At 44.6% G+C, this 13,404-nt stretch overlaps 1 protein-coding gene across 2 annotated transcripts in view; it reads right to left on the reverse strand.

Moving 5' to 3' along the window:
* The window catches only part of RFX4 (regulatory factor X4), a 164,511-nt gene that overhangs the window by 66,701 nt on the left and 84,406 nt on the right, over positions 1-13,404 (reverse strand). The window contains exons 1-3 of one of the 2 annotated variants that reach the window (XM_024732164.1): positions 8,023-8,117; positions 6,233-6,446; positions 4,696-4,773 (exon numbers count right to left, since the gene is read on the reverse strand). In XM_024732164.1, coding sequence (XP_024587932.1) covers positions 4,696-4,773; positions 6,233-6,446; positions 8,023-8,117 — 387 coding nt within the window. Of the gene's footprint in view, positions 1-4,695; positions 4,774-6,232; positions 6,447-8,022; positions 8,118-10,513; positions 10,576-13,404 lie in introns of those variants that run through there. The other variant, XM_024732163.1, reaches the window with a different exon arrangement.

Below are 13,404 nucleotides of genomic sequence, written 5' to 3' on the forward strand. Positions count from 1 at the left end.
AGGTTTGTAAATTATGAAACTCAAAGTCACAGTTCTGTTAATTCCACGAGAGTAAAAATATTGCAAAGTTTACAATGAGATTGAAAATTAAAACCAACAAAAAAAATCCAAATGAGTGAAGACTGCCTTCCAGGGTTCTAATCCTGTCACCACTACCAACTAGGGGTATAATATCTCTATGCCTCAGTTTCTTTACCTGTGAAATGGGAATAAAAGTAGTATTTACTAGATTTTGGTAAAGATCCCTAAAAAGTACTTATTACAGTGGTTGGCACATAGTAAATGCTCAATAAAGGTTAGCTGCTATTATTATTACTATTATTATTATTTGTATCATGGAGGCACTACAACTATGAAGCCCAAGAAATCAGTGCACTGCCCTAAGACATTTGAGACACCCTTGCCTACGTTTCTGAGCGTCACCCAGCCAGGATCCCCATAGTGCCTCTGCTCACCTGTCAAGGTTCCTGTTCTTATTGAGACACCTGGTAGCTGACTGCTGGCCGCCTGGGGCCTGGAGGTGGCCACATCTCCTGGACAACGTGCTTACCCTCCAGACAACCCTCTGCTGTCTCCGGATCCCATCTCATCCCTGGGCACTGGCCTCTGGCCAGGTCCTGGACCTCCCTGCCTGTCCTTCCAACTCTGAATAAGCATTGCCCAGTTGATTCCTAGTATTTGGTAGATTCTGAATTCATCTGCCTTTCTAAGCTCTCCTTGCATGTAGCCCTACTCTTTTTTTTTTTTTTTTAATGAGTAGTCAATTTCCAGCAGAAATTCTGGCGAGCATTAGCTGCTGTGTACATTAAAACAAATCTGTAGAAAGTCACTCTCATTAGCAGCCATCCGTCTTTTTCAAATCTGTTCAAGTGGCACAGGGAGCCCTGATCAGTCCTGGTACCAGGGCATATTATCCAGTTTTGTTGAGGGCATATTATCCAGTTTTGACCTCCCTTCCTACTCTGCATTTAAGAGCATTTAATGTCCAGTGGACTAGTTCCTCAGAGTGAGAAGGAAAAAAAAAGGAGGGAGAACAGTGTAAAGCTCAAGGGCTAATACTTGGAAGTCAGGGGTGAAATGGACAGACACAGTGTTCATATCAGGAGGCTGAGCCAACAGGAGCTCCTGATAGACTAGATATGAAGCGTGAGGGGAAAAGAAGAACCGAGGTTTGTGGTTTGAGCAATTGTGTGTGGTAGTGGCAATCTAAGACTTGGGAAGAACAAATCTGGGAGTGAAAATCAGAGCTCTGATTAGACCACCGTAAGTTAGACGGCAAGTCATTTGAATCTAGAGCTCGGACTAAATGAATATACAAATATGAGAGTTACCAGCCTTTACAAAATGGAGATGGTATCTGCCTATCAGTAGGATGAAATAAGATAGCTTGTAAGATGCCTGGCATGATGAAGGCATTTAACAAATGGAAACGTAATTAGATAGAAGGGAAAAGTTCTCCTCACTCCTTGCAAGCATTAATGGTGAGCGAATCAGGGGTAAATGATTGAAAATGATTATTTAAACCAAGTTTCCTGGATTATCTACTTTAGTCCCTTGAACTCCCAGCCCTTTTTCTCTCTGTTCAATGAAGTATCAGGAGATGATTTCCTTAAGAATACCTAAGTAAGCTTTCTATTTCTTTTCCATGCCTATGTTTAGTTCATTCCTAATATATTGGCACCTTGTGGAAACATATCTGATGACTTCCAGTCATGGGTACTTAATTGCTACAGTGTTAAAAGGAACTTGACAAAACAATAACTACCAAAATACCTACCACTTATTATGCTCCGAGTTTGAAATCAGACACTTTATCTATACAATTTCCATGCAATCATCACAATTTTACTATGAGGTAGATATAGTTATTATCTCCATTTTACAGAAAAAAGAAATTGAGGCTCAGAGAGGTTAAGTACCTTGCTCAAGGTCACAGGCTAGAAAGCGGTGAATTTGGGACTCAAACACAGGACTATCTGATTTTACAGCTCTCTGTGCAATGTAGTTTGGAGAAGGCTTTGCAGCAAGTCCCCTACATGCAGACTTGGACTCTGTGCTTGCCTGACAATGCTATAAGTCTGTGGCGGTTTTCCATCCATCCACCCATCCACGCATCCATCCATCCATCCACTCACCCACCCAAGAAACATTTACTGAGAGCCTGAGAGTATAATTGACCTGGATACAGTAGTAAGCAAGACAAACAAGGTCCCTGCCCTCAAGGGCTTCCATGGTGGTGGTAGGAGACAAACAATGAACAAGCAAACAATAAGATAATTTAAGATTGTAATACTAGTCTACATTGTGACCTCAATGGATATTAAAGATCTTGAAGACCTGATACAAACTACATCATCAAAGTGTACCAGATGCATCCACCATTTATTTACCAATGACTTTTCTCAGCTGTAGGAGAAAGCCATGCCCATCAGAGGTAAAATACCCCCCTTCATTCTTTTGTGTTTGGGTAGAATGAACAACATCTTGATCAGCCATCTCAAAAATGGCCACCAAATACCCCTGCCCAGGGGTAGAAAGAATACTGGACCAGCAGTGTTAGGTGACAAAGATCTAACCAACTGTGTGACCTCTCTTAACTCTCTGGTTGACGTATCTGACGAGAGCAAGCATTTGTATGGCCTTTTACCAGGCATTGTCTCATCTCCTCCTTCCAGTAATCCTGTGAACTGGATAGGCAGGGATGATATTTTTATCTTCATTTCTAGGATGAGGAATTGAGCCACATCTTGAATCCAAGCCTAAGCTCCAAGTCTAGCACTTTTCCCGCAGGAGCACTCAAGCCCTCACAAGGTTTCTGGACCATATATTCTGCATCCTTATTGCTGGTGTGCGTGCCTTTTTTTCCCCTCAAGACCGCGTCCTGTCACCCCATTTCTGGGGGCTAGAGCAGCATATGGCACCATTAGATGCCCAACAAGTGTTGGAATTGATGAATGGAATTCAGTGAAGTGAGATGATGATCAAGTTTTGAGATGTAAAAAGCTAGATATGAACATAAGGGAGGACTGTCACCAGTTTTGTTGTTCGTACTTTTGTGGCAGAGAGGGACAGCTATCCACCAGAGCTCCTCTTCTCTAGTAGTATAAGCTGCCGCCCAGTGAGGGGCCACACTTCCCAGCTCCCCTTACCTCAAGGTGGGGCTGTGAGACCAGCTCTTGCCAATAGACTATGGGCAAAAGTGATGCATTTTATTTCTGGGCTGACAAGGTTAAGAAAGGGGATGTCTTCCCTGTAATCCTTTTCCCCATCCGTCAGCTGAACAGGGGACTCCAAGGCTCTAGGGCAGGGTGTGGCCACAAGGTAGAAGAAGCCTGGGTCCCTGAGCCACCCCCAGAAACCAGCCTTCCAACCAAGGGCGTCCACGTTGGATTGTGACATGTATTGTCTCACTGTGTTAAGACTTGGGGCTTATCTGTTACAGAAGCCAGTGTTGTCTTAACCCGTCACGAGTCATGGTTTGCCCAGATCTCAGTGCACTGTCTTTGATACGTGAGACATAGCCAAACTACAATACGAGAGAAAGCAGTGAGTTTGCTTTCTTTAAAAAGAAAATAATTCCACGTAAATGGTCACTCAAGGAATTTGGGAAATTTAAGAATCTGGTGGATGGAAGTCAAGAGCAGGAAGAATAGTCCTTCTCTGCCAACACGCTGCCACCTCTTCTGGAGCCATGTCTAAGAACCAAGCGATAGCTCACATACGGTGGTACCACTGCTACACTGGGCTCCTGAGGGAACTGTAAACAAGCTGCACAAGTACCAGCAAGTGCTCAACAAGCATTCACTGCCTTACCTCATCCTCTTCTCCTCCATCTCCAACAGCACATGCCCCCCCCAAAACACACAAAAAGGGAATCTCCAGCATCTTTTTCACCAATAACTACTGATTTTTATAGCCCCTGTAGAGCCTGGGTTATCTTCCCTGAAATTGAATGCCCACACCTGATCTCAGGGTGGTGTCTTCGGTTTACTTTAGTTTTTTTTTTTTTTTTTTCCTGCCTGAAAGGCATTTTCTTTCAACAGAAAGGCCTCAGGTTTATGGGGTGAAATGTGCGGTTTCCTGCCATCCTGTTGGAAGATTCTCTTGGATGGCATTTTAGGCAAGAAGATTTTATTGTCTCTTTGGTTATATAACCAGTGCTTCAATCCTCCCTTATTTCTCCTCCCCATTCCTTAACTGTAATATTTTTAAATGAAATGAAATTCTTACATTGTTTGTATTCAAAGATGGTCCTACCGGCAGTGTTAGGTGGACATGGGGACCAGACCTTGAGAATGGAGGGTAACCAGCTCCAAATGCACTGAAGTGGATGAGCCTCAGGAAAAGTTTAAATCAAAAATAAAGAAAAGCTTTCCTTTAGTTTTTCTGAATGTATAATTCTGGGTGTAATGATACCTTGGCAAAACTGTGTTCCCAGGAGGCCAACTGGGCAGGATGCAGTTCACTAGACAGAGCAAGTAAAAAGCCATGCCAACTGCTGTTCACACAGAGAATCTGTAAAATGGGGATAGTAGCAATGCCTGCTTCCTAGGATCACTGTGAGGATTAAATGAGCTAATGTACATCAAGGGCTTCCAGAGGCCTGGCAACTAGCAGGGAGCTCATGAAACAGAAGTTAGTGTTATCATAATATTTTAATGCAGAGTATTCATAGCTCAACACTTGTTGACCTACCTCATCAAAGTTGGCTCTTATTACAGTGTCCAGTATTCTCTGACAGTGTGTTCTGTACATCATAATAAAGGTAGAAACCTGTGAGGGGTGAGGAGGGATCAACAATAAAGGCATACATTAATACGTGTTACTTCTGCCCTTGGAATTTCAATTTCAAGTCATTTATTCTATGTGGAGGGGATGAAATTCGCCTCATTCCTACTCATCCTGCAAGACCCAGACAAAACTCATTTTCACTAGGTGGGGCCCGCTGACTCTCAGCTCCCTCCTCTGTGCTCCCATAACACCTGAGTGTGTTTCTCCCTCAGAGCACTCACCCTGTGGTATGGAAAGCATGGGTTTCTCTCTCTGCCCCATCTCCACCCCCTGAAACTGTGGACTCTGGGAAAATAAAAATAGCATATTATTTATGCTTGTGTATCCAGCATTTAGTACAGTACCTGGCACACAGTGGAGGCCTACCGAATTAAATTCTCATCAGCTGAGATACTGAAAAGTTAAAACCCAGCATGTACTCATAAGAAGAGGTGCTTTTGCCCAAATCACAAAAAGACATTTGGAAATTCTCTAGAATCTGCTTAGCAAAAGAATTGCATCTCCAGCTCCATTTAACTAAGAATTTTAAAGCAATGGTACAGGAAGTTTGTTGAGCAAGAAAGCAAATTTGAGAAAAAATAAGGATTTATCTAGTTCTTAGATTTAAAGCATTCTTTTCAGGTATTCTTTGTGTTTTAGAACCTAGATATATGTTTTATATAAACTTAGTTTGCTTGTGCAAGCATCTGTCTCCCTGCTCGACTGTAAGCTTCCTGAGAGCAGGACTCAAGTCTCATTCACCACTGCAACCCAGTGTGATATGTAGAAACTCATCACCTACTGGCACACTGGGCAGCACAAGATAGGTGCATTAGGATGTGACCACCCAGGGGAAAGTCTCCAAATTTGTGTTTCCAATTATTTCTTCCCAATACCCTATGGCCCAAACTATCCGATTCACTATAGCTATAAAATCTTCTTTGTCTATGGGACTATAATTTCACCACATCCTCTGCAGCACATGGGAAAATAAACTTTATCCAATATAAAAGCAATCCAGAGGAGGGGGCCCTTGTGAAATGAGACAGTACAACATCATAGATGGGTAGGAAGGTAGGTAAGATAGATAGGTAGAGAGATAGAAACTTTTAATTTTAGAATAGTACTGGGTTGTAGTACAGTTTTGTAGTTCAGGCAGTTCCCTTATAGCTCAAACCCAGTTACCTCTACCGTTAACATCTTGCATTAGGATGGAACATTTGTCACAACTAATGGACCAACACGGATACATTGTTATTGTCAACTAAAGTCCATACTTGAATCTGATTTCTATCTTTATATTTTTAAACTCACCATTCTGTAATAAAAGTGTATGTGTGTGTGTGTGTGTGTGTGTGTGTGTGTGTGTGTGTGTGTGCGCACGCTGTGGTGTGTGAGAGAAAAAGAGAGAGAGAGAGAGAGAGAAACCACCCACTCCCAGCAACACTTCAGACGTGGTCACCTTCTCCTCTGGCAGACTGGCCGGCAGATTTAGATCTTTGACATTTGGAAACTCTGGCAGCAATGTTCCAAGTTTGGACCGGGGTGAATATGCCACCGTCTGTTTGCTCACTTCTTTCTTGCCCGTCTCGCTCACCCAGGCGGCTCCTTTCTTGGAATACATCACATCATAATATTGGGAGCTTTCCTTCACCGCGATGCCGTAGTAATGATACCTGGGCCACAAAGGAAGAGAGAGAGACCCACATGCACCCTCATCAGGTGGAGGTTCCTGAGCCGCGGGAGCCCAAGGCCAAAGACTGGAGCTGGACCCATCCTCCCTGAGCTAGAAGAGTTAACTCCTCTGCAAGGCTCAACATGTTGGAAGTCTAGAATTAAACCAAAGTTCCATGTTGCCAGCCATCAATCAGACAGGTAAAATTAACCAAAATTGCCTCCTACAGAAAATGTTAAGTCAAATACTTTGCAAAGCAGAAAGTGGGATAAAAAAATTTCCATTTGTACTTAATCTCTTATATACACGGACCCAAGAAGAAGAGTGTGTTTATGAATGCTAACTGTACCACCAACAAAAATTCATTTGGTCTATGTTTTTCTTAATCAATAAATGGCAGTCTTAAAGAACTGTATCTTAAAAAGGAGAAACTCAGTGTCTCAGTTGACACTGAATGTAAGACAAAGACCAGGACCTTTTATTAACTCAGAATGGGCTTAATAACAGCAATGTTTTCAATTAAGACTAATGAGGGATGGAGGCTGCATTTTGTTTGGGTTTTAGCTACAATCTATTGAACACTTGCTATGTGCTGGGCACTTTGGAAAGTGCTTTACATACATTAATTTGTAAAATAATTCTATGAAATGGGGATTATTATAATCTTTCTACAGATGAGAAAATGGAGGCAAGAAAGCTTAAGTAATTTGTTCAAGGTCATACAGCTGTTTAGGGGAGGAAGCAGGTTTGACTGCAGAGCCACTGTGCTACACTAAGAAAACACCGCATGGTGGTGTTACAAACTTTAATGTTTGTCAGAGCCGCTCATGGACTGTAATGAAAACACAGATTCCAAGGCCCCTTCCCAGACCTAAGGATTCAGGACAGGGAATAAGGGGCCAAGAATCAGCACTGAAATGAGCACCACAGATCATTCTGATGCACATCCATTTGAGATCAGCAAGCCTGCTGGGTTAGGCCCCTGCATTACATTCCTGGCTCTATGAGACCGCCATTACCTACCATTCTAACACAGCAGCTAACAAGGTACTAAGTGCTTTACACACATTGCCCGATTTCATCTCACAAAACCCCTGGGAGGCTAGAACTAATTATTATCCCCATATTACAGACTAGGAAACTAAGACCCGGAGAATTTAAGTAACACACCCAAGATCATATAGTGAGTAAGCAGTAGAGGCAGGATTTGAACCTCTAAAAGTGCTTTTAAGCGCTGAGCCAGTGACTGTCAAATTTTACTACTAATAAGAATCACCTACAAAACATATTAAAATACAGACTCCCAGGCCCTGCTTCCAAAGATTCTGATTTAGCAGATCCAGAGTGGATTTTTACGATCACATGGCAATACTAATGTAAGTAATTCATGGACCTCACTTTCAGAAATGCTGTACAACGTATTAACTGCTCTTTTCTACTCATGGAGATATGGTGGTGACAGTCACGAAATAATACAAAAGAGAAAGCAGTCTGAGTTCTGGGAGAGGCTTCCCAGGGAGAGGAGAGCTGAGCACAGGTAACCTTCCCTTTCCCCGCTCCCCCTTCACTCCTGATACCATTCTGTGATACTTCTGTTTAGTGGACATCTCGCCTCTATCTGAATGCCTCCTGGGATGAAGCACTCAGACCCTCCGAAGGTAGCCCAGTTCATTTTAGGTTGGTGCAGTGATCAGAAAGTTCCTCTTTGTGTTGAGCTGATCTCTGTCTTCTACGCCTTCTACTTCCCAACTGTCATAACTGCCTTATCCACCTGGAGGGCACTCCTTTGGTAGTGGGGGTGGGGGCGGGTTCCATTTGCTCTGGAAGCCCCTCCAGGCGGGAGGGCAGTTATGACACGCCTCCCTAACTTTACAAAGTCCCCCCTTACGCTTTCTTAAGATCAAGCTAGTAATAACATGTTCAGATCAGACCGCTTCTTGATTTTTCAGACTGTATGTTGCTAGAATTGGCAACTGCAGCGAAGCTAGTGCTCTGACCACTTCTCAGGTTTCTATTTCAGGTCTGTAAGGCACGTCAACACACTCTCCATCAGCCTCCTGCCCCCCCCAATTTATTCTGTCTAAGTAAATTTGCTGAGGGATTTTCTCTAAAAGGCCAAATGGCACGTTGGAGACTAGAGCTTCTTATTACCTTTCAATTGGTTGAAGGTGAGACCAACCTTGGAGGATCCTTATGGAGAGGATACAATGAAACTGAATTTTTAAAGAAGATATTGCCCAATTTGCCAACCTCTAGGTTAAAGAAAAAGAAAACAAAAAAACAAAAGCAGGCTCTTACATGTAGACAGAAGGAAACTTTCTCCAAACTTATGCAGGATGGGAAACCATGCTGTTCTATCTTTACTACTGTTACTGCCTATCTTTACTATCTATCTATCTTTACTATCTATTTGTACACTTTTATCTCAGAAATGGCAACAAGGTATTGGAGCCAGTGACTCTAAAAAGACCATAAGCTGGAGAAAAATAATTCCTTTCCATTCATTCAAGAGTCTTCCAACCATCCACTTCTCTGTGGATTGATTTGCCCTTGTGTGCCAACCACTGTGCTCACCAGCAAACAAATAAGGAAGAATCTGGGTTTTCTACTCTATACTCTTACCAGGGCTGAAAGCTCATTTTTAAACAAATACTGGAATTTTTCATTATGAATGAGATTTGTTCATGAGAGGAGTCACCCTGAAAAATTATTAGAAATTTATTCCAAAATGTCCCTTGCTCAAAAATTTTCTGTAAGTCTCTTTGGAAATTGCCCCCAGAGCTTCTGAGCCACATGAAAAAAATGAGCCTCGTTTATTTTCAGAACTTTACTACAAAGGGTTTTCCCCAGTTTGATCATCCACTTTCCACTTTCTTTACCTAATTTGGCTCCAAAGTTAAACCCACCCTGGGAGGATGGGAATGTACTGCCTGGGGATGGCCAGGGGTAGAGTCAGGGGGCAGTATTGGACATGCTGCTTTTGAAACATTTTTCGTGACAAGTCTTACAAGTCCTATGTGGTGGTTGTTTCTTAATAAAAAGTTTCATTATTTTATAAGTCAGTATGTGTTGATCTGCTACTCAGCATGGTAAAAACGTTTAGAAATGCTGCATAATAAGGCACCCTCTAGTGGAATCACGGTGTACAGTAGTATAATAAAGGTTCTGACAAGTCCTGCATAAAGGACCCTGTTTAGCTCAGTGCTTACCAAACTTACATGACCAACAGACCTTCTTCATGGAACACCTAGTCACTTCCAACAGTTTTTTGAAACACCCTTCGAGGCAAGTCTCTATAAATCCAGATTTTAGTGAAGCCTGGGCTAAATAGGCAGAGTCCCTTCCCATTGACTCTCACCTGGCAGACAGGCATCCACACAGCCTCTCACTCCTCGGGTCACCTCCTCAGTAAGCCCTTCCAGGGCTACCCTCTCTAAACCAGACCAACCTTTTGTTATTCTCTAGGACAACCCTCTTCACAATCTGATGATCTTTTTTTGTCTGTCTTCCCCTGGAGAATACATGTTCCATCCAGGAGGGCGGAAACCTGTTTGCTCGTGTGTCTGCAGCACTTAGCACCATTTATCTGACATGCAGAAAATGTGAAGCAAACATTGGTTGGTTGACCGAATGGATGAATGGGAAGCAGTACATCCTGGGTACCACAGCATGGCTGGAGCTTTCCACCCCATCTCCCTTGCAGGGATTGGTACAGGGTTGCTTCTCTGGCAGACTGGATACTGTCAGAGTAGAGAGTTTGTTGACCAAAACAATCCAAGTAACCTGGAGATTGGTCAAGGAACCACAAGGCGCTCCTTTTAAAGAATGCCCAAGACTCTTTCACAAAAACAACTAAAGGCAGGGTGGCACCATGTCGGATTCCTTAAAGCAGCTGGCCTTTTGGACGGCCTTTCTCTCAGGGCTCCTGGGAGAGGGGGCCACTCCCGCCATCCACAGACTTCCCCCGCAGGCCTGTGGACTGAGCTCAGGATGAAAGGCCTGGGGTCCCGATCTGACTGGAGGCCCGTGGACATGCACTCTGCAGGTGGAAGGGCTGTCGGTGCTTACTTTGACTGTCCTCGGGTTCCGAGTCTTCTGGTGGTTAACTGGGGAAACTGCTGCCTTATGATCTGTAAGTCAACACAAGAATCAGTTACGCACTGGGAAAAGCTGGGGGCACAGTGCCGGAGTTTACAAACAGCCATCTAAAGAATGAAACCCCGAGAAGACCACCGGTGCTGGGGACGCCGGGGGGGGGAGCACCTGAGTGATGGTGGGGCTCTGGATCCTCAGGGGGGTCTCACTTGGCTGCTCTGGGCTTCACCCCCACTCCTCACAACGTAGGCAGTGTACGCTTTCATCCAGAACCTGTTACCCCCGTTTACAGCCCTCCAAAGGCTTCCGCTGCACCTGGTACTCACCCCCACCTCAGCCTCTGTAACCCTGTCCCTGCTTGCCTCCTGGCCTTCCTCTCCTCCGACTCTCGCCCTTCCTCACTGCATCCCAGCCACACTGGCTTGCTTTTTATTTTATTTTTTCCCTGTTCCTGAAACATGCCAGGCTCCCCCCCTCACTGGGGGCCTTTGTACTGCAGCTCTCTCCATCAGGAATGCAATTTCACGCAGATCGTCACAAGATTAGCTCCTTCTCCTACAACATTCGGGCCTCTGGGCAAGGTCCCTCTGCCCAGAGGCCTTCTCTGACCAGCGGGTGCAGAGTAACCCAAGCAGCACCCCAGCACGCGACCCTGCTTTCTGTCCTCCTCTTGGCACTCTCCACAGTTGTCTCGTTCGCTTACTCTCTGAGTGCTTATTTCACATCTCCCCCCACTTGAACATAAGCTCCACGAGAGCAGGGACATGGCCCAGGGCACATGCGAAGAGCTCAGTCCATGTTTGTCGAATGAAGGCATGAAGCCCGACCCCTGGCCTGGAGAGTACCCTTTACTCATTTGCCAAGTGGATGACGCTAAGTGCTGCTTCCCAGGACAACCACGTAGATCTGCCAGAAACCTAGGAGGAGGGGCCTTCTGCCAAGGTGAAAACACAACCAATGGGCCTCTTTCTTGGTGTGTACAGCGATGGTGTTTGTGAAGAGGCAGTAAGGTAGAGGGGTTCTGTGCAAGGGCTTTGGAGCTAGATTACCTGGATTAGATCCAAGCTCAGCCATTTGTTATTCTGGGGCCCTTGGGCAAGTTATTTAACATTCAAATGACTCAGCTTCCTCATTTGTAAAATGGGAATGATACCAACCCCTACCTCAGAGAATTTTTGTGAAAATTTTAACAGTAAACATATGTAAATAATTAGCAACAGTGCCTGGCACTTAGTAAGGGTTCAATAAACATTGCCCATCATGACCAGTGATTATCCTGATGACTCATTCATTCCCTTTTATTACCAGGGATGTTTAAGTCTAGCCACATTTCTTCTAACTCCCTTCTCTTCTAATACAGCATCGAGCAGGCAGGTGTGGTCAGACAGAGGGAGCCTGCACACTGTCCTTCATAAGAGATGCTGCTGCACAGACTTCCCTGGTGGCGCAGTGGTTGAGAGTCCGCCTGCCGATGCAGGGGACAGTGGCAGGGCACGAACTATGAGCACCTTCTCAGAGGTGGGGATGATCTCTACTGATCCACTTACACCCTCTTCCAAGCCTTTCCTGATCCCCTGACCAGGTAAGAGCTCTTCCTTCTCCAAACCGGTGCACCTGCTACTTCCAGTCTGTGACCAAGTTCCATCCTCCCTCTATTGTGAATATACCCTGATTCTCCCTGCATCTCCATCTCCATCGGCCCCAGGGCCATAATCTCACACCTGGATTGCTGCAATGGCCTCACTGCCCCTGCTGCCAGGCATGCCTCACCTCAACCACTCCTTCATGAAGACTCCAGACAAAGTCCAAACCCACCAGGTTCTGCCTTCATTCCAGCTCACCTCTCGTCGTCCTCTTCCTCTCCCAATCCCATCAAGTATTGAAGGGTATTACCACTTTTTAAAAATGTGCTAAATTGGAGAGCCAAAAAATGACCTGTGCCTCTTTCTTCCATTTGAGCATCAGGCTTTTTCATCTATCAAATGGGGATAGTGACACTCTTTCAACCTATCTTCCAGGCTCTGCCCCCCGCTTGAAGTCTTCCAGGAGCATCACCCTTTTCTAGCACATTCTCTTCATCGACAGAGGTATCCTTCAAATCCTTTGATGGCTCTTCAGAGGATTCTCAGAAAACCCAGTTTCCAGGCTTTTGTGGTCATCTTATGGTCTCCCAAGCAATATATTTGCGTGGTTAGAATCTTTAATTCCATTTGTGAAAATACTTTTTCTCCAAAAATATTTGATGGCCAAATCCTCTCCTCCCCCTCCAAAAAGAGAGAAAGGTCATTTCAAATAAAGCACTAAGAGGAAAGGAAGCCTGTTAGGAGTTGGGGGTGGGGGATGGGTGGAGGCCCTGCTGCACCACATCGCTCTCTGCCCAACTGGAGGTCAAGACTTTTCCCACTCTGAGCAAAGAAAGCTGTTGCAGACAGCACCTCCTCCTTCCAGCCGCAACAAAAACCTGTGGGAAGGGAGTTTGCTTTTTTTTTAAGTGTTTCTTATGGGCTGCAAATTACAAATGATTCTCCTTTCCTTTCACCAAATAATCAGCTGGTGCCTGAATCTGAAAGCCCAGCACAGTTTAGTTTGAGTCTCAAAATGCAGGGTCGGTTCAGCCCTGCGAAGGCTGTTCAGCTTTTAATTTCTGGAGCAAGACTCAGCAAACAGTCAAACACTTTTGTGGAGCTGTGAGAGTTGAGCTTCACTGTTTGATAAATGGGCAGACGGCAGGCAGCCCCTCTTTCTTTTTTTGTATGGATTCAACGAAGCCTGCCTAAAGAACACCACATGCTGTTCTAGCTACTGATCTAACATTCCGCAACATCCCAGCCTTCCAAATTCCCTTTAATTACTCAGGAATCCCA

The sequence above is a fragment of the Neophocaena asiaeorientalis genome, unplaced genomic scaffold, assembly GCF_003031525.2.
Source record: "Neophocaena asiaeorientalis asiaeorientalis breed wild unplaced genomic scaffold, Neophocaena_asiaeorientalis_V1.1 scaffold418, whole genome shotgun sequence".
NCBI classification, from domain to species: Eukaryota; Metazoa; Chordata; class Mammalia; order Artiodactyla; family Phocoenidae; genus Neophocaena; species Neophocaena asiaeorientalis.